The sequence below is a fragment of the Lampris incognitus genome, chromosome 6 (assembly GCF_029633865.1).
Source record: "Lampris incognitus isolate fLamInc1 chromosome 6, fLamInc1.hap2, whole genome shotgun sequence".
NCBI classification, from domain to species: domain Eukaryota; kingdom Metazoa; phylum Chordata; class Actinopteri; order Lampriformes; family Lampridae; genus Lampris; species Lampris incognitus.
Genome location: NC_079216.1, coordinates 41,836,192 through 41,857,917, shown reverse-complemented (window position 1 = coordinate 41,857,917; position 21,726 = coordinate 41,836,192). Strand labels below are relative to the sequence as shown.

The 21,726-nt window shown below is 42.3% G+C and overlaps 1 protein-coding gene across 1 annotated transcript in view; it reads left to right on the top strand.

Moving 5' to 3' along the window:
• The window catches only part of LOC130114538 (uncharacterized), a 67,972-nt gene that overhangs the window by 23,478 nt on the left and 22,768 nt on the right, over positions 1 to 21,726 (top strand). Inside the window, exons 18-31 of the mRNA XM_056282407.1 lie at positions 1,451 to 1,490; positions 1,922 to 2,330; positions 2,536 to 2,693; positions 4,112 to 4,307; positions 9,548 to 9,646; positions 9,910 to 10,064; positions 12,276 to 12,370; positions 12,688 to 12,913; positions 14,318 to 14,545; positions 15,989 to 16,197; positions 17,180 to 17,230; positions 17,905 to 17,991; positions 18,619 to 18,683; positions 18,832 to 18,954. Coding sequence (XP_056138382.1) covers positions 1,451 to 1,490; positions 1,922 to 2,330; positions 2,536 to 2,693; positions 4,112 to 4,307; positions 9,548 to 9,646; positions 9,910 to 10,064; positions 12,276 to 12,370; positions 12,688 to 12,913; positions 14,318 to 14,545; positions 15,989 to 16,197; positions 17,180 to 17,230; positions 17,905 to 17,991; positions 18,619 to 18,683; positions 18,832 to 18,954 — 2,141 coding nt within the window. The remainder of the gene's footprint in view (positions 1 to 1,450; positions 1,491 to 1,921; positions 2,331 to 2,535; positions 2,694 to 4,111; positions 4,308 to 9,547; positions 9,647 to 9,909; positions 10,065 to 12,275; positions 12,371 to 12,687; positions 12,914 to 14,317; positions 14,546 to 15,988; positions 16,198 to 17,179; positions 17,231 to 17,904; positions 17,992 to 18,618; positions 18,684 to 18,831; positions 18,955 to 21,726) is intronic.

The following is a 21,726-nucleotide window of genomic DNA, read 5'->3' as shown; positions in this document are numbered from 1 at the left end:
ACCAGCTAACCGCTAGCTAGGCTGCTCCAAACATGGCTCCACCCCGGAAACTCTAAGCAGTGCCTACGTCAGCACTCTGAACGTCTGCCTTAAAGGAGCAGCAGCCCCTGGTGAATCTACTCTTATTTGTGTATCGCCACAATATAAACTTAGCACAAAAAATAAGGAAATTTGTGTTTGGTAGATTATTTCTTTGTTGTAACAATGCTTCTTGGCAATAAATCTTATATTAGGCACCTGATTGTCAGCATCTGGGGTACCAGAAGCTCAAAACAAGAGTCAATAGCAACAGCAAAATAAGCTGTTTGGCATTGGCAGAGAAGATTTGGCAAATTTTCCATGGGCGCAACCCATATACTCAGCTCTGCTGCTCATCCCACAAACGCATGTTCCTTACAAATGTGACCCCATTTAAAAGGGAAATAAACAGGCTTTCCAACGGTATAAGATTTATTGCCAAGAAGCATTGTTACAACAAAGAAATGATCTACCAAACACACATTTCCTTACTTTTTGTGCTAAGTATAAATTAAAATGTTGTATTATACAGCTGTATGTAGCATTATCAGCATTTCCTAAGAAATGCAACTATTTGGAAATATATTTGTAAATATCTTTAGATTATTTATTATTATTTTTCTTTTATTAAATATTTGTAAATTTGGTTTACAAATAGTTATATTCACAGATCGTCTTTCAGTTACGTCACTGGATGACACAATTTCGGTGGCATTTCAGAGACACACGAAAGACTGCTTAGTGTTATGGCTCCTAATTGAATAATAACCCTACAACATGCACATACAGATAATGCTGAAAAGCATTATTGTTTCCCTTTAAGTAAGATTAATCTTCTGATTTGCACAATTTGACACTGGTTGATAATTACGTATTCAAGTGGAAAATATCTCAAATCAGTTGAACGCTACCTTTCCATTTTGGATATTTCAACCTCCCTGGTTACCTGCTGCCTTTCCTTCCTTCCTTCCTTCCTCCCCTCCTTCCTTCCTTCCTTTCTTAGAACCGTCCTTTCATTTCATCTTTTGCTCTTGCACTCTTTGTTCTGTCTAGTTTTGTTCTGACCTAAATCTGCCAAAAACCATCATTGTACCACACTGTCAACAAAGCACAAACATGTCACCATGTGATTTATGCCTTTGGTTTTTAAACTGTTTAAGCCCAGGGCTGAAAGGAGAAATTTAGTCATGGCCAGTGGCCCCAGGCTCATGAAAAAAAAATTACTGTTTTTTTCATTTGTCGAAATTCATGTGTCACCTGCATTATCAGAGACCTGTGATCTACATATATTTGAGAAAGACTTATTAATACCAGCTTGGTTCATGCCTAATCTACATTTCAACTTGAATTAGTAGGAATCTATTTTCAGGATGTTCAGTCAGACCTGTTATTCCCCCGCCGTTCACCATCTGCTGATATTTGTTCTTTTTAGAAGGAGGAGGAGGAGGAGGGTGCCGGGGAGGGCTGTGGTGGTACGTATTAGTTTTTGTACTTTACTTTTGACTGTTCTTTTTTTTGTGCCGATTCCCTTGATTTGAAATGTAGCTTTCAGTTCTGTTCTTGTCAGCATGACTTATTTGATGCTTGATTGACTGGTTTTCAGGACTGTTAGCCTGACTGGCTTGTGTCCGTTGTGCTACTTGTCAACTACAACTGTTTTTCAATCTACCATTCTATCGCTCTCTCTCTCTCTCTCTTTGGTTTATTGACAGAGATTGTCACTGAGGTTGACTCCTTGTTTATTCTTGTTAGTCAGGTAATAAAATCTGACTGACTGAATCCTCCTTTGTGAAACAAAGACTGACCCTCGGTTGGACTATCGATCCATCTTGTTCATAGTGTACGTGAATATGTGCCTTCCCAACTGTCTGTCCTTTTGACTATCCACCTGTCTGCTCCTTAGCCCCGGCGAGCTGTGATGCACTTAGGAGCTGCCTGATGCGCATTCCCCATGCCTCCGAGTGCTTCGGCAACATCAGTGCATTCTTCAAAGAGAACGGCATCACCCCTCCTAAAATACCCCCCATGCCTAAGCTACCCACCCAGCTCTCTGATATTACCAAGCACCTACCCTCCCTACCTCCCGAACTGCGCCAAGAGTTCTCCCAGATCCGAGTTACCCAGGTTCCTCGCAATATCGCCCAGACGCTGACCGAGCTTTTGCCCACTGGTTCCACGGGCCTCTCCGTGCCCCCTCAGGTGTCCAATCTGTCCCAGACCGTGTCTAACATCCCTCAAAGGCTCTCTCAGATTCCAAGTCGAACACAACAATACTTCCTCAATGTCCAGAATCGCCTCAACAGCCTCAAGCCGCAAGATGCCTAAGAAACAACAACACCAACAACAACACCAACAACAACAACAACAACAACAACAGCAGCAGCAAAAAAATCAGAACAAAGTCAGGGACCAACGAGACCTAGAACTAAACCGGCTAGTACGACACTCCCCCCTCCCTCCCCCCCACCACCCTCAATTCCTTTCGCGCTCCCCTTCTCCATCCTCCCCCTGTGGTAGCACCTTAGAGCTGCCCAATGTCCCCTCCTATCCCCGCCTTCCACCCATTGTCAGCCCCCCGTCAAAGCAGCTGAGCTCCCCAGCCCAACAGCTGTCAGGTCTCTCTAACCCAGCCTTCTGCATCGAGGATGACCCAGACTTTTCAGCTAGACCCGCAGGTGAACCTGCAGCAGCGGTAAATGGATGTTAGGCTGTCTTTCATAATGACCATCCTTGCATACTCCATATATAACCTGAGGTATTTTGAGGTGTCCCCAACCTATTTTTTTTTCATCTAGAATCACCATAAGTAAGTAAAGTAAACCAATAACTGTTTAAAAGTGATGAGATGATTGATAAAATAATATGAAAATATGATTGATTAAAAGCTGTAAGGTTTACACACCAAGGTAAATGCAACATTGGTGTGCTCAAAAATATGCAAGCATGCAGAATGAAAGGCAGCCATTGTGTCTTGTAGCTATGATATCCCTCTCTTTGTGTGTTTGATAGAGGATCTAACAAGAGTGCCACCATGATATGCCAATGAAAGGCAAGAAAACTGAGCCACACTGTTAATCAAGCACCAGGCTCCATACATTTAAGAAATACTAGTCAGGAAGGGAAGAGAAAGAATTTTCAAATGAGCACATCTATATTTTCTAACTAAAACACAAGAAACCCTGTCCGCTGGGGTATGCTACTGTGACTAGACAGCCAATTGCTGATCTTTTTTAATTATCAAGTATTAGAGCAGAACAAATTGTGCATTGACATTTTTATCCTTAACAAAGGAGAAACAATTGTTGTGCACACATAACATGAGCCAAAATGGATGGTTTCCCAAATAAGTGTCCTGGTCTGCTCAGCTGCCGGGGCAGCCTTATGCATGGCGTTGTTCTGAGTTGGATCTTCTCACTTTCATTCAGTTTAGGCCCAGGTAAATCTGAAATCTGCCATCCCGCTGCCCTTTCTTGTCCTCGCTGTACTTGGTCCTTAACCCTGCTATGCTTTCCATTGTTGATGCTTGCTAATTTTCACGGTTTGGTGTTTGACTCATTTCTCATTTGTAACTTTTCCCCCCTTAATACAAATGACAACAACTGTACATGTAGTCAGCATGTACTTTGCCACTTATGTCATATCTGTGCACACTTGCTCTTGTCTCTGTTCATCATTTGTGTTTGTGGCCCTTGTCTTTCTCTTTAACGTGCATTGGTGGGGTACAAATTTCCTATCAATTGTGACACAGTGATATATTATCTATGTCTGTGGTGTCCGTTTTGTCCATTTTGGCATTTCACATTGTATGAAGCTGAAAAAGCTTTACTATTGGGATAGTGAGTTATGGTTGGGACTACTAAGATATAATCTAATTTTGAGGCCAATAAGGACCCTTATATCAGACCTGACAGTGTTTAATTTGCTTTTCCTGATCTGTGATACAATATAAACAAGTCAACTTTGCTAAAAAAAAAAAAAAATTAAAAGTAGTTTTAGCTCACTCTCTCAATGCTGATGTGCTTTTCTTTGCAACAACTCCTTTAACCCCGAAACGAAGAGAGAACAAACATATTGTGTCTTGCAACCCCACCAGTCAGCTCCAGGCTCAGCCTTCATCCTGCTGTCAACGTGGAGGATGTCGACTCAGACCACAAGAGAGCAGGAGGAGGTGGAGATGGAGAAGAAAGTGGAGGGGTTAATTTGCATGGCATCCCTCAGATCCTCATCCCCCAGGACCCCCAGCTGAAGACCCTCACCGTCCCCATGCCCCCTAAAGGAGGACGTCAGAGGTGAGAAACAGCGCCTCTACTTCCCCTCAGTCCAGTAGCAGTCACAGTCGTATACATAAATGTATGCACACATTAGTAGAGAGACTGACTTTGAGACACCCCTTGGCCCAGTGTATTGTCATATAATGCACATATCTATAATTCAAATTTTCTAATAGGAAATGCAGGCATAAAGAGTACTTAATTAAATACAATACTGGTAAATGTTTTTGCTGTCACGTGGAGAACCATTTTGCGTGTTACTGATAGGGCTGTTTTGATATTAAGATTTGATGTTTGAGCCTGCCAACACGGGGATTGACGGTTCGAACCCCATGTTACCTCTGACATGGTTGGGCATCCCTACAGACACAATTGGCTGTGTCTGTGGGTGGGAAGCCATATTATGTTGGTATGTGTCCTAGTCGCTGTACTAGCGCCTCCTCTGATCGGTCGGGCGCCTGTTCAGGGGTGGGGGGGGGGGACTGAGGGGGAATAGCGTGATCGCCCATGTGCTACATCCCCCTGGTGAAACTCCTCACTGTCAGGTGAAAAGGAACGGCTGGCAACTCCACATGTATTGGTGAAGGCATGTGGTAGTCTGCAGCCCTTCCCGGATTGGCAGAGGGGGTAGAGCAGAGACTGGGACAGCTCGGAAGAGTGGGGTAATTGGCTAAGTACAATTGGGGGGGAAAGGGGGGGGGAATAAAAAAAAAGATTTGATGTTTGATATACCGGTTTAAAATGTCCTCAGATTCGTTATAGTACAAAGGAAATGGCAGCATTCGCTTTTTACCTGCAATATACAGAACTGAGTTCGCACTAATATTTATTTTCTTTAACCTTTTTTTCTCCCCTCATGCTTGTCATCTACAGTAAAGCTGCAGACAAAGAGTAAGGATAGTACATGGATATTAGACATCCGGGTACCTCTAGTGTCCTCTGTGCAGTTTGTTTTCTTCTCCCTTCATTGGCTTTCTATACATTAAATATGCATGCTTGCATCAATGGCAAAGCATTCTCTGAAAGCAACATTTAAGGTTGTGTCATTGGGATAACTCGGTTGTGTAGAGGTGATAGCCTCTCTGTTTAAAATGAAGCGTTTCAATCCAACATGAGCCATTGAACGGAAATATGGAAACTAATCTTACAAAATGATTGCTGTACATATGTAACTGAAAGACTCAGACACTAGCAATCTCATGATATTTGCATATAAATTGCCAACAAATTTCATGATGGACACATATCCTCAACCCACTGAGTCATGAATTTAAGATGACAACATTTTCTCAGAGTGGAGATGTCATATATCACTTTGGAATGAAAATCTTCAAATATTTTTCCTCGGTTTCATTCTGTCTGAGCATGGCCTCTGTTTTTACTTTCTATTCCCTGTCATATGAGTCATTGTCATTGTATGTGCTTGCGTTGAGTTTCCAGTCCAATTTCCCAAAAGTGTCTCAATAATATTTTGCCAGTGTTCCACAGAAACCTTACATATGCAAAATACCAACTTTCAAGAAAATAATGTCCAGTGACATTTTTTTCCCGTTTATATCTTCTCAGTCCCAGGATTGTGAAATAGTTTTCTACACAGGACACATTATTGGCTGTAATCACCAAGTTAAAAGTGGCAAAACAGCGTTCTACTCCGTTGCCTACCAAGATGAGGATTGCCGATTCAAATCCCTGTGTTATCTCCGGCTTGGTTGGGCGTCCCTACAGACACGATTGGCCGTGTCTGTAGGTGGAAAGCCGGATGCGGGTATGTGTCGTGGTCACTGCACTAGCGCCTCCTCTTGTCGGTCAGGGTGCCTGTTTGGGGGGGGGGGGGGGGACTGGGGGAATAGCATGATCCTCCCACATGCTACATCTATGCACTACATCCCCCTGGTGAAACTCCTCACTGTCAAGTGAAAAGAAGCGGCTGGCAACTCCACATGTATCTGAGGAAGCATGTAGTAGTCTGCAGTAGGGTTTGGGATGATACTGGATCGAATTCTAAATTGTTCAATACAGCCTTCACGATTCAAGATGCTCCCCATTTTGCAAGATCGTGTGTCATTAACACTAGAATGACTGGAATTTCACTCCTACCTAATGACCACTGGTTTTTAAACTCTATGCTCTGTCAAGATAAATACCCAACTGAGATATTAATGCATTGCATATGTTAGTATGTCTGTTAAGAAACGACTGACACCAAAATTAACATTTCAGCAATTTTAACACTAGCGAATTCAGGGGGCAGCTGGGAACCACCACAGCCAGGACGCGAACCCGGGTCTCCTGCACCACGGGCAACTACGTTAAGCAATCGACTAAACTTTAGTCCGACCCGTTAGCCAACGGGCTAGCAAGTCTACACATCCGTGATCGTTACAATACTATTTTTCAAACAATTTAAAATTGCCGCTATCCAACGCCTGTAAATACTGCAAGGCCTTGGTGGTAGTCATGGTGCGTCTGAAATGGCGGCTGTACCGAGACATGTTGGTAATAATACCTGAAAAACAAAATGGAAAACACATATTGCTTATCTAACAAACGTAAGACGTGAAATGTAAAAAAAGAACCGAACTTTGCAAAGGAAATGACCCAGACAACACACGTCATAAATAGTGACATGACGCGCACGATGATGCGCTAATTACGCATTGTCGTTTTGACCGCTCATGGTCGGTTTAGGTAGATCTTATTTTTTGTGTGCGATTGATCTAAGACTAATTTCAATGCAAATATATGTAATTTTAAGAGCATTCAGGGGAGGCAGGTCTGTATTTTTTTTTTCTCACAAAGTTATTAAACTTTGAAAATCCAAAACAGTCAAAATGACTACCTTGGTCATTCTAGTAGTTTTTAAAGTTTAAAGTTTTAAAGTAAAACAATTGTGTTACACAACAAGAAAAGATGGCACAACATTTTGTTAGAACTTTTGCACTTGCATTACATTTGAATACGTGCCTTGATAATGCCAAAATGTTGGGCCTAATTCTTAAAATAAATGAAAATTGGAGAACTGCAATGGTGTTTTGTCTCTCGCTTACCAAGGCGTCCACTGTATCGTATTGAATCGAAATCATGAGCCCTGAATCGTGAGACGTATGGAACCGTGAGATTTGTGAATCGTCCCACCCCTAGCCTGCAGCCCTCCCCGGATCGGTAGAGGGGGTGGGGCAGCGACCAGGACGGCTCAGAAGAGTGGGGTAATTGGCCAAGTACAATTGGAGAGAAAGAGGGTGGGGGGAAAAAAAGTGGCAAAACAGGACCTGTTTTTGCATTTCTGACAGGATGAGAGGTTTCTTCAGAACACAGTCTGTTTTATACGGGCACTGTTTGAGTCCTTGCAGATTCATAGAGTTTCTTCATTTGTGCTGCACTGTGCTGTCCTGTTGTGCTGTCATGTGTAATGTAATTATATGTACAATGAGGAATGGTGCTGTGGGCTTTTGCATGGCTTTTTTAGATAGACATGCCTTTGACTGCACTTTGGATCATTTTAAAATAGCAGATTTCAATAAACAGATGAGTGACAATTGTACAGTTGCAAGTTGCTATGTCGCCCATTTGTGACATGGTGTAGTTGATTTACCCTCTCAAGTGTGTCTCTGTGTTTTTGTTTATTTGGATTTACATCACCCCCCCACCCACCCACACACACACACACACACACACACACTCGCTCCTCTCTCTCTCTCTCTCTCTCTCTCTCTCTCTCTCTCTCTCTCTCTCTCTCTCTCTCTCTCTCTCTCTCTCTCTCTCTCTCTCTCTCTCTCTCTCTCTCTCTCTCTCTCTCTCTCTCGCTCTCTGACAATCTCTCACGCTCCCAATGTTTCATGTACACATTCGCTCACTCTTTCTCTTTCACACACCCACACAATAATTTTTGACCCTGGCCTCATCACCTACATCAGTAGTGGAGGGAATCGTAGGAATATGTGCACAAAGATGTAAGCTATCCAGCCAGTGTCCCCTCATCCAGAATACATCTATCACTCAACTCATATATGCAGTTTATTGTACAATCCTCATTTTATTTAACTATCCAACTATCCAGGATTGAATCCACCCTTGCTTGCTTGTAACATTTGATTTTCTTTGAGGTTTTAACACCTGGATCACTCTGTAAATCTGCAACATCGTCATTCTTGCTTCACAATTACATCTTCAGCTGGTCAGCTCCGTTTCCTACATCCATCTCCACTGGTCCCACTCAAAGACTGACTGGTTGTAATTTGTATTTGTATTCTTATCACTCTATCTAGAACATGCAAAGATACCTAATTGATTTAGCTTCCTACTTCTCTAGCCATAAACATTTCATTCTAATATGCAAATCTTGATTTTGCAGTTGTTTTTTTTGTTCTGTTTGCACGCATCATTATGAGCATTTAATCATCTGAAGTCAATTAGGCAATGTCACATCTCATCACATCACATTACAAAACATCACAGTATTCCTCATCATTCCTCATCACTACCTGTGTGGAAACAGCTTTTGTGTTATTGTTGTTATTAACAATAATGATAATAACAACTGTGATAGTAGTAGTAGTAGTAGTAATAGAAGTAACGATAGTATTGTGTATGTAATGGACAGTGGGGACCTTTTTCCATTCAAAAGCTGAGATTATCTTGGCATTCAAAATCCAAGTCTATCCCCCGAATGTGAGACATTGGTTTTGATGTAATAAGAAGCAAAAATGGGTCATGCCTTATTAGTAGCTGTATGCAGTGATTAATAAATGAGTAAAAGGACACTTATAAGATGTTGATATCTGTCTTAAAATCTTTAAAGAATTGTCAGTAATGGCATTGAGAAAATGTGCAAGAAAATTCATGAATAAAATGTAGTTAGAATTTAGACAGGACATTTCTCAACCTGAGGGTTAATTTTGTTCCAAATTAGGGCAAATATGTTAGTCTGGTCAGTGCAATCTGACTAATTCCATTAGGAAGAGGATAGGTTTAGATAAAAGAAATGGAAGAAGGATCTAGATACAACGGTCCAAGCCATATTAAGAAGATGGTTATTATTTCTTTCAAGCCATCTGCTAATGTTAACAAGTGTGTTTTAAGGGCTGACACGTGTCCTATTCATCATTCATTAATCACTATTTATAGCTATTCATGTAGAGCGTTACTGCAAAATGTCACATGCAAACAAAAAGGACATGACAATTTGAACAATGCATTACTGACTAAATGTTGAACTAATGCTTGTGTTGGTGTTGTTGTGTGCACGCTCGCCTTGGCAGTAAGAGGCAGCGCTCTCAGAGTGAGGATGATGATGATGAAGGAGGCACACCCATCAGAGCTTGGCCCAGCCATTCCAGCCTCCACAGCACAGATGACTTGTGAGTACAACACACACACACACACACACACACACAAAACTATAAACAAAGCAGTTTGGAAACGACTTCTCATTATTGCTGGCCGATCATTAGCACTTGATGTTTTTTTAGGTGTCTTCATACAGACATTCTCACATTTTAATCGCGTCAACATGAAAATGGCATGCAGAACATTTTCATTTACTTTATAACATAGTAAACAGAAAAAAAGGTCTGTTTTAAAAATGCATTTTTCCAATGTTATTCGTGTCATCTGTTTCAAGTCTGAAAGATCGTCCGGCGTCTTCAGCCAGTCAGACTAGCATGGTAGTCAATGAACGTCTTCAGGAACTTGTCAAGATGTTCAAGGAGCGGACAGAGAAAGCCAAGGAGAAACTCATAGACCCCGACAGCTCAGATGACGACAGCATCATTACCTGTGAGTGAGTCTCTCACCAAACTCCCTCACACACACACACACACACACACACACACACACACACACACACACACACACACACACACACACACACACACACACACAGCCACTGAGCTGGTCAAGATATTAAAGGAACTGACAAAGTATGTGCTATAGTAGCTTTGAAATGGTCACTGCTCAGATATTCATCATTACTTTTAGCAGGGCTGCCAAGTTTCAACAAAAGTTAAGAGTGAGACTCTGGTGAGGGGACTTTTTTAAGGTGGATTTAGAGGAATATCTGAACTTAAATTAACATTAGGATTAGACTGTTGTGATGTTGTCATGTGATGTCGGCCTCCTCCTCATGCTCTCTCTCTTTACTCGGAATAGTGAACACATAAGAAATATTGTCAATTGCTAGAAAGAATAGAATACACAGAGTTCAAGCCTACATTAGAATTAGACTGTCGGATGTCATTATTCAGTCTTATTCTGTCATTTGTATTCAGGGAGCGCCTCTCAACCCAATTATTTGTGCAACTTAAAAACCAGTTTCCTGCTATTTTATATAGTGTTCATAATTGACCAGCACAAGTAGAAATTAAAACAATTGTAACAAGAAGAATTTAGACAAATAAAATAAATTTATTTATAAAATGTCAATGAATACAGAACCAGAACAATAATATAAAAAAATAAAATAAAGTGCATTTCTTTGTTTGTTCAGAGCACAAGGCTCAAACTATGAATTCAAGCAGTTCCTTTAACCCTTGGGCACCCCTCCAGAAAATCATGACGTTTTACCCTCGGTGCAAAAAATGTTCAGTTCCTTAAAAGTGCTATAAAAATATTACACATGAATATTTTTTTTCACTTTCAATGCATTAAAGCTTTTGACCAACTTCAATACTGATCATAACTACTACATTTACATTTATTTCTTAAGCAATTTTAACCCTTTAATGCCTTTTTGGGAACATAAAACCACAATTATTTAATGAGAAAAACATTAAATATGACATATTTTCCATATACTAATTGCAAACTGGAATTTTTTGGGGGATGGGTGGCAACCCTAGTTAAACCCACCAAATGACATAATAGTCATTTCAACAAACATTGACATACCCGATCTCAAATGTTCTAACAGGCACAGACACTGAGCTAAACTTCTGCTCTTGAAAGTTAAAAGTTAAGAATTTTAAGATTTAGACTATGTGGCAAAGTAAATCACATCCTGGTTTTTATTTAAAAAAAAATCACCACCTCATGTCAAGAACTATTAGATCAATTTCATTCAATAACACATTCAGAGATTTATCCGTGAACCAAGTATAACAGGACATTCACCAAAAAGGAAAGCTATTGTTCTTCTACAGATTTCTGACAAGTGACTGTTCGAATATTTTCCTTTTTAACTGCGAGATATCACAGCAGCATGTGTAACGTTACTCCTGCTCGGAGTGACTATAACGCATTTTATTCTATAAAACTAACATATTTACTATTTCGTATGATCAAAATGAAACGGTTACCTATCGTTTTCTTTCTTCTTATTCCTCTTCTTCTTCTTCGTCTTCTTCAGTGGGGTCTTCTTGTGTAGCTCTTTTATTTTATTTTATTTTATTTTATTTCGTGGCGTTGACGCTATGACCTACCCTACTCTGCCTCTGATTGGTTGATATTCATGGTTGCCTTTCATTGATTGGGTTGGTTAGATTTAGGCATGAGGACTGATGATTGGTTAAGGTTAGGGTAAGAATATCTGGGTCAGCTAATCAGAGGCAGAATAGGGCGGGCTCACCCCGGAAAACCAGTGACGGACCCGAACTACGGCAGGCCGCAAGCAGCATCGCAAGTTGTGGAAATATTATATAGAAGTGAAGGGAAAACGTTTATGAGCGTGTGAAATAGCAAGTGTGGCGTGTGAGCATGTGAAGAGGCATAATTGCGTGACTCTCACTCCCAAAGGGTGAGACTTGGCAGCCCTGCTTTTAGTCATACTTAAGGTTTGCATCAAATCAGACCAGGCAATAGATAAAGGCGGGCTGTGCCAACTGTACATACAAGCAAAAAGTATCAGTGGATAGTAGTAGCTATTATTAGCTATATCTAGAAGTTATAGTACATTTTGTTTCCAGGTTAAAACAATCAGCCATGTTGCCGCACCGGAAAAAAAATCCTGCTCACTGAGAGATAACCCCCTATTACACTGATATTCACTCACAGGTGAGTTGAAGCAGCAGCGGCTTCCTGCTTCCCGCTTCCCACCTGCCCCACTTTACACCTCAGTTCTTCCCTCAGGGCTTTGGGTATTGGCACCTGTAGGTAGACGATCGGTATACTCTAATCCAGGGGTTTTCAACGTGTGAGGCGCTCCTCCCCTCGGGGGCGCCAGAGAGCTTCAGGGGAGGCGCAGCGTGAGAAAAAAAAACGTGAAGAAAAAGTAACCGTAAACATCTAGCTAAATTTAGTTAACTTCAGCAATGCTTGGAGCAAAATGGATCAATTTTTAGTAACATTAACTACAGTGAGAAAGGAGACAGCGTCTGGGGCAAGCAGAAAACGGAGGAAGTATGACCATGATTATTTAAAGTTTGGATTTTCATGGATTGGTCCTGATGACGCCCCACTGCCGCAGTGTGTTGTCTGCAAAGAGGTGCTAGCTAACGACAGTATGAGACCATGTAAACTCCGGCGTCATATTGATACGAAACATCCAAGTTTGGTGACCAAGCCACAGGAGTCTTTTGATAGGAAGCTAAAGGAATTGCGGTCACAGAAGAAAGTCATTGACACATTTAGCACTGTAAATACCAAGGCAACCGAAGCGTCATACCGAGTGGCGTTGCGCATAGCTAAGGCAGGTAAACCCCACTTTAAAACAAAGATAAAGATGTTTGAAAAAGATGTTTAAAACATTTGAAAATGTTTGAAAAAAGTGTTTAAAATCTTTAAAAAGATGTTTAAAACGTTTTAAAATGTTTAAAAAGATGTTTAAAAGATAAAGATGTTTGAAAAAGATATTTAAAAAAAAATAAAAGATCATCTTCAAAGATATATCATTTATTGTTGAAACCCGTTTTTATACCTGAGTGGAACATACATTATAACCACAACAATAATAGTAATAATGTGGCAGGAATGAGGAAAAACACAGGAGACCAAGGCGAGTTTGATGTTTATTCCTCAACTCCAAAAACCAACTGCAGCAGGAACAACCCTGCACCGGTTAGCCCGGGAACGTAAACCACGCCCCCGGCTCACAGTCCTGCTGGGTGAGAGGCATAGCCCCTAGTGTCTGCCACAATAATAGCAATAATAATTGGGAGGGGGGGCGCAGCTGTTTTTATGTTCTCTGAGGGGAGGCTCACTTTACTACACACTCTAAACGATCCGTACACCCCGGAAGTCGGAAATTGTTACGAAGCAATTCTACTGGTCAGTTGGTTAAAGGGTCCTTCCAGCCTACTTTGAACGGTTGTTGCTTGTGTTTAAACTGTCAAGTTGGCAGCAAAGTAGTAGTAGTAGTAGTCAATGGCACATTAATAGTATAATAGGGTTAGGGTTAGGGTCAACAAACAAGTCAGTTATGAATTAGGCAATTTACACATTTCCGGGGTATACGGATCGTCTTGGGTATACCAATCGTCTACCTACAGCACCATCTAACAAAATCACCTTAACAGAAGGATCATTCTTATGGTTTCAAATAGTCACTGCAACAAAGGTGATCTTCATGCAACTGATGGACTGCATAAATGGTAAATGGACTGCATAGTGCTTTTTTCCAAAGTGCTTTACAATTGACGCCTCACATTTTACCCATGTACACTCATACACCAATGGCGGTGTCAACCATGCAAGATAACAACCTGCTTATTGGGAGCAGTTATGGGTTAGTCATCTTGCTCAGGGACATCTCAACACTTTTGCCAGGAGAAGCTGAGGATCAAACCGGCAACCCCCCAGTTACCGGACGATCTGCTCTACCTCTTGAGCCACAGCCACCCCTGGCAAATTATTTATTTGTCCAAACTTGATTTCTATTTATTCTTTACAATGTACATAGATACTCAGTGATATATTTATTCTAAGATAGTCAACTATCTCAGAGAAAACTGCTACTGAGCACGAGTAAACTAACAGAATTCCCAAATTACATTTAAAGGTGCATTATCTCATTGCCTGCTTTCCACTGATAGACAAGGTGACGCTTTTAATCTCCCTCCTCTTAGCTGCGCTAACCTCTGACCTCCTTCGCTTTTTAGCTCCTCCACACGCCCCAGCTCCACCCCCTGCTCCTGCGACTCCAAAAACCCAAGATGAGGTGAATGCAAATGAGAGGGAAGCGAACGTGGGCGGCTCAGGAAAAGCAATAGGAGGGGAGAGGGAGGCAGGGGAGGTGCAGCCTGGGCAATGCTGCAAGGTGAAAACTCCCTGGTGGATAAGAGCCTGTAGGCACTACCGCTTCCCTGCCAGCATCGACCCTTTCACCAGTGAGGACCCAGTACTGCTTGGCCCAGTTCACTGCAACCTATCATACTGTAAAGTAGACCCTCATTTACCCAAATCAAGCAGAAAAAGACGATTTGCATTTGAAAGGCTTGCTTAGCCAAAACAATAAAATTTACACCTTAGATCTATGGTTATTCAGACATAATATTACTGGTAAGTTTTCTGCAGGTTTGATGTGGAGACCTGCATTTTCCCATGGCCTTTGAATCTTGTCCCACTATATGTGAAATAACTGAACTTTTCCCCAGTTTTTCTGAAAATGTACAGTGTGAGGATGCAAGGAGTAGAGGCGACAAATGTGGATGAGTTTAAATACTTGGGGTCAACTGTCCAAAGTAACAGGGAGTATGGAAGAGAGGTGAAGAAGAGAGTGCAGGCAGGGTGGAGTGGGCGGAGAAGAGCGTCAAGAGTGATTTATGACAGAAGAGTACCAGCAAGAGTTAAAAGGAAGGTTTACAAGATGGCAGTGAGACCAGTTTGGAGACAGTGGTACTGATGAAAAGACAGGAGGCGGAGCTGGAGGTGGCAGAGTTGAAGATGCTAAGATTTTCACTGGGAGTGACGATGAAGGACAGGATTTGGAACGAGTATATTAGAGGACAGTTCAGGTTGGATGGTTTGGAGACAAAGCAAGAGAGGCAAGATTGAGGTGGTTTGGACATGTGTGGAGGAGAAATGTTGGGTATATTGGGATAAGGATGCTAAATATGGAGCTGCCAGGGAAGAGGAAAGAGGAAGGTCAAAGAGGAGGTTTATGGATGTGGTGAGGGAGGACATGCAGGTGGCTGGCGTGACAGAGGAAGATGCAGAAGACAGGAAGAGATGGAAACAGATGATTCGCTATGGTGAACCCTAGCGGGGGCAGCTAAAAGTAACAGTAGTAGTAGTAGTTCTGAAAATGTACAATGTACCTTTGGATGCTGACTCACCACCTGCTTGAAGGATTTTAGAAGCAACTCAAACAGCCCACATGTAAACAATGATTTGTTAAGTAGATTGGTGGGTTAGGGAGCATAAAGTTTGGGTAAATGAAAAACTACTTTTCTACCCTATTTCTACTGTAAGAGCTTCTTCCTAGAAGTACAATACTATCTAACCTCTTGTCTCCTAATCTACTCTCACTCACCACCATTCCTTCTTTCTTTTAGTCTGGTGCATGCATATATTCTTAATTGCCAGCCATTTCCATCTATACTTTAACATGTATTACATTAGCAGCCACTCATAATGGCCCTGGCCCTTCCTTTCTTTCCCATATTCATTCTCTCCTTGTTTGAAATTGTGTTATTCAGAATTGGTAGAACTTCCTGGAATACTCCTAGTATTTTAGAAGATATTGCTGTGGCATATCCTTTGCTCCTTACTTCTGATGACCTTTCCCTCCATCCGTGTCTCCAATCTCCCACTCCAATACCCGCCACTAGACCTAATGTACGTGCTTTGGATGTTTTTGGTCACACTGGCGTGGAACTGGAATGTATGGTTTATCCCGGTGCGCTGGGCCTTCCCCTATCAGACACCAGACAACATCTACTACTGGCTGCTGACTGACTACCTCTGTGACCTGGTTTACATCTTGGACATCACCGTCTTCCAGCCACGCCTGCAGTTTGTACAAGGAGGGGACATTGTGGTGAGTATTAAAGTGGCCGTATAAACGTCCTTGTTCTGATTTCCCAAGTCATTCCTTATGGGGGGGTGAAGCAATAGGACACCAAATAATTATACTGTTATACTCGAGCTTCATTGTCCTACATCAGAAAAAAAACAGCAAAATTGTGGCGACGCATCATCATTGGTACTCTCATAGATAAACTGGTATTACAGAAAATTTAGAGTTGATGAAATAAAAGACATAATAAAATCAATTTATTTATCGATGAATGTTCAAGATCATAATTATATGTAGCACCCTTGAAAATGTTATATATTATTATTATTAGGTTTAACATAATTCCAATTCCAATGCATTACTGTTTTCAGCCTGAAATTAATGTATATCCATTGTCAGATGCTGTTCTAGTAATCACCATTCCATGTCTGTGCACCATTAGTTGCAGTTCTTTTACTGGTCAGTTTCATGGTTCATGTGATAGAAATGTGATGCACACGATCATTTATGCAGAAGGTTCATGAAGATCAAATGTTCATGCCAGCAGCCTATAGCTGTACAAGTTACATTTTTAATTGCCCCAATTGTTTGTGTTTCATTTGGCTGAAACCCAAAAGGAAAAAAAACGGGAGTTGGTGCTAGAGGAGAGCGGGAGGAAACAAAAAATAAAGTTCTGCACCTGATGTGTGAGTTTAGGATAGTGGATGGTTTGCAGTTTAAATTAGGGTTATATATTATACTTTGTCGATGCTGCTCACCATGGGTGCAAAAAGTGGACCGTATGTGCATGTACATGTGAACCTGAAATCCTTGTGTTCAGTATTTCTGCAGGCGAGTGGATTAGCTTAGTCCAGCTACGTAGCAGTTAGCACAACTACATATATTTTATTTTTTAAAGTAATTTGTTGAGTATCAGTGTTTTGTTATTTAACATGTGAGCATGAGTTGGCCTACCTGAGTCATTTTGGATGTACAATATGTCACTTTTTCATTTTCATTACAGTGTGACAAAAAAGAGATGAGAAAGAATTACATGAAAACCACACGCTTTAAGGTAAGAAATTCGTTTTAAACCAATTTGGATAAAGCTCTGACTCATGTTCAGAGAGCTAAAGATATGAAAGCTATTATTAAAAATTCAATTTTTGGCTAAAGATGAGATAGAAAGATGTATTTTTCAAGTTTATTCTGCTTGTTTGTGGTTCAAATACCACTCAGCCAACAATCAGTCAAACAACCAACCATGGTGGTTGGTTCTGTTGCCTCACAGAAAGAAGGTCCTGGGTTTGAACCCCAGGCCATCCCAGGTCCTTTCTGTGTGGAGTTTGCATGTTTTCCCCGTGTCTGCGTGAGTTTCCTCCGGGTGCTCCAGTTTCATCCCACCATCAAAAACACATGCATGTTAGGATTAATACTCATGTCTGTGCCCCTGACCAAGGCAATGGAAAGAAGAACTGAACTGGAGTTGATCCCCAGGTGCTGCAGCGGCCCACTGCTCCTATACAATAGGATGGGTTAAATGCAGAGAACAAATTCATTGTAAGGATACAATGACAAAATAAAGTGGCCTTTTTTTAACCAACCAACCAATCAATCAATCCATCCGTCCGTCCGTCCGTCCGTCCGTCCGTCCGTCAATCCATCCATCCATCCATCCATCCATCCACCCACCAACCAATCAACCAGTTGGTCAGGGTGTGATGATCTCTCTCTCTCTCTGTGTTTCAGCTGGATGTAGCCAGTCTTGTTCCCCTGGAGCTGTTCTACTTTAAAACTGGCATCAACCCTCTTCTCCGGTTCCCTAGGCTGCTAAAGGTGATATACCCTGCACTGCATATTTATAATTATAAGATGGTTACAGACATGAAACGTAATTAGCAAAATCATGCCTGCCTAATGATTTGACATAAATGCACAAGTGTGACCTTACCACAGTGATTAGATATCAAACAGCTGACCAAACATCCACCACTCACACTGGCAGTAGAACTATTGTGTTGTGTGTGTGTGGGGGGGGGCACGTATTACTATAGAAAGTATTTCAATTGATTTGCTATGTACCCAAACTAAGTCTCCTGGCTTTTTTACTAAGATATGAGTTAAGCAAGGCAGGAAGAGCTCATTGATGAATACAGGCTATCTCTTGCAGATTAAAAATAGCCAAGATCCTACATGCATTCTTATATGTTCATTCTCCAGTCACCAGCTAGATACTGGCCACCAGTCTCTCATAGACATCTGCGAGCAGTTTCTTGCAGTATTACGTTAGCCTTCATTTACCATGAGTGAATTCACTAAGAATTCATAATTTCTTCCAGCAATAACCTGCTGCAAAATTACTGAGTTGGACACAACTGCATCACAATAATAAACACAATAAGGTTATTATCAAATATGCCACCCAAACCAATATTTCTATTGTTTTCACCGACTCATTCCCAGATCAACTCCTTTTTTGAGTTCAACGAGCGTCTAGAAGCCATTTTGACCAAAGCCTATGTCTACAGGTGAGATGGTTCCTGAAATTATTTAGGTTTTAACTGTCTTTTTAACCATTCTTTGCGTTTTAATCCCAGGGATGATTGTCACAGATTGAAAAGAATACTTTCTGACTACTGATGTATTCCCATATCTCTGTCTCACCTTCTCTTTCAGAGTGATCCGTACCACCACCTATCTCCTTTACTGTCTCCATTGTAATGCCTGTCTTTTCTACTGGGGCTCAGCCTACGAAGGACTGGGATCTACCAAGTGGGTGTATGATGGCAAGGGCAACAGGTTGGTTACACACACACACACACATACACACACTTGCTTAAGGTTGTCCGTCGTGTCCGACGATGACAATCCTGCCTTTGTTACTTGTGAGTCTTTTTATGGCTGTAAAGCCCAATCCGCGATCCACACTGTTTGCCACAGACAGAAGAGGTGAGAGCACTGACTGGGGGTGTAGGTGTGGTACTGGCTTCATGTCTCTTTAGACGTCTCCTGGTCCATCGATCACCTCGGTCCTCCTTGAGCTTTTGCACCCCTTGTTGACAGAGCTGCCACCAGATGGAGCGTTGGGTGGCATTGTCCTCCAGCTGGCTCGGGTTCAGGCCACACTTTTTTATGATGGTCTTCAGTTGGTCTTTGTACCGTTTTTCTGGCCCCCTGCCAAGTGGCAGCCAAGCTGTAGCTGGACACACAGCACTTTACATTGTAAGCGCTCCTTCGGCATCCTGATGACGTGGTTGAGCCAGCGAAGTTGATGCTGGGTGACGGTAGCCTCCATGCTGATTCAGTTGGTCTTGCGGAGTATTTCAGTATGGGGCACTCGGTCACGCCAGGTTATCCTCAGGATGCATTGTAGGCATCTGATGTGGAAGGCCTCAAGCATCGTGAGGTGGTGGCTGTACAGGGTCCATGCCTCACAGCTGCAGGGGAGAGTCGTGATGACAACTGCCAAGTAGACAGATATTTTGGTGTGGAGGTTGAGGTCTTTGTTTTGAAAGACCGTTCTCCTAAGTCTGCCAAAAGAGGATGATGCTTGTTTAATCTGGTTTTGTATCTCCCTGTCGATGCTGCAGTCGTCAGAGAGGAAGCTGCCCAGGTATTCGAAGGATTCCACTGTTGCGAGTGGTTTGTCGGAGATGGCGAAAGTAGGTGAATACGATGGAGGAGTAGATCCCCACTGGCTACTTCAGTCTTTGCCATGTTTATAGAGAGACCCAGCCTACCATACGCCCTTGCAGCAGCTGCAAGGATAGCTTGTAGTGCCTCCGATGTGTGGGCCACAACTGCACAGTCATCTGCGTACTGTAGCTCAATGATGTGCTCAGATGTCATTTTTGTGACTGCTTGGAGCCTACGGATGTTAAATAGGTTTCCATCTAGTCTGAAGTCCACAGTAACCCCACTGCCCTTCCTGGTTTCCTCGTGGAGCAGCAATGTCACATACAGGAGGAAGATGTTAAAAAGAACTGGAGCAAGGATGCACCCCTGACATACCCTGGTGCACACTCTGAAGGGCTCGGATTCCTGGCCTCCAATGGTCACATGTGCCATCATCCCCAAAATAAATTGTTGAAGGATGTTGACAAACTTTCGTGGGCAGCCAAACTTCAGGAGGACGTTCCATAGGATGTCCCTGTTGACTGTGTCGAAAGCCTTTGACAGGTCGATGAAGGCTATGAAGAGGTCCTGGTGTTGTTCCCTACACTACTCCTGGAGTTGCCGTGCTGTGAACACCATGTCCACAGTACTCCTATTCCTCCTGAACCCACACTGTGACTCAGGCAACAGCTCCTCTGAGATGTTTATTACCAGCTTGCGTAACATGACTTTGGCCAGGACTTTTCCAGCAACAGCCAGTAGTGAGATGCCACGGCTGTTGCCACAGAGGAACGTGTCTCCTTTGCCTTTATATATGGAGATGATGTTAGCATCCCTCCACTGCTGAGGGACGGTTTCGTTCTTCCATATGTGTGAGATGAACAGGAAAAGTACACAGGTACAGAGGTAGCCTCCCTGTTTAAAAATCTCTGCAGGGATACTGTCAGGGCCAGGGGTCTTGTTATTTTTCAGTGACCTAACTGAACCATGAACCTCTTCAAAGGTGGGTGGAAGGTCAAGGTCTTGGATGGTGGGGCGGACACGTAGTTCATCCAAGACTGAGGGATCTGTTGGGGAAGGCTGGTTCAAAAGGGTCTCAAAATGTTCTGCCCATCTTTTTGTGATGAGTTTCTGATCCTTTATGAGGGTGGTACCATCATCAGACTTCAGGGGGGAGACAGAGCAGTTTCTTGGGCCGTAGATGGTTTTCACTGCATCATAAAAGTTGTGCATATCGTTTCTATCGGCATGGGATTGTATTTAATTTGCCTTCGATATCACCACTCATTCTGCAGGGCACGCAATTTTGACTGCACCTCTCTTCTGGATACTTGCCATTGTTGCCGGAGTGCAGCTAATGTAGGATTGTTGAGGACAGCACTGTGTTCTTTGTGTATGCCTTTGAGTATGGTAGTTATTGTGCCTGTGTTGTCTTTGAATCAGTCCTGGTGCTTTCTGCTCTTGTAACCGATGGATTGGGATGCTGCCTCATAGAGGCTGGAGCTCACGGAAGACCATTTCTTATCAATGGAATCATCTGTGCTCAAGAGAAGCTCAATGTCTTCCAGGTTTTCAGCCAGAGACAGAGATTGTTCTGGACCTCAGCCTTTTCTAGCTGGGTACAAGCCTCTTCTTTCCTGACCTCTGAAGATGAACAGCAGGGTGTACCTTCACCTGGAGCTTGGTCATGATGAGCCGGTGATCTGTCCACCTCTCATTGCACAAGTGAGTGAGACGTCTTTTATATCAGGGCATCTCACAATGATGTAGTCCAACAGGTGCCAATTACTGGAGCGTGGGTGCATCCAGGAAGTTTTGTGCTTATTTTACAATTGAAAGAGGGTGTTTGTGATGGTCAAGCCATGCTCAGCACAGAGGCTTAGCAGCTGCAGACCGTTAGCATTGACTTTCCCAATGCCATGCCCACCAATGACACCACTCCACACCTTGTTGTTT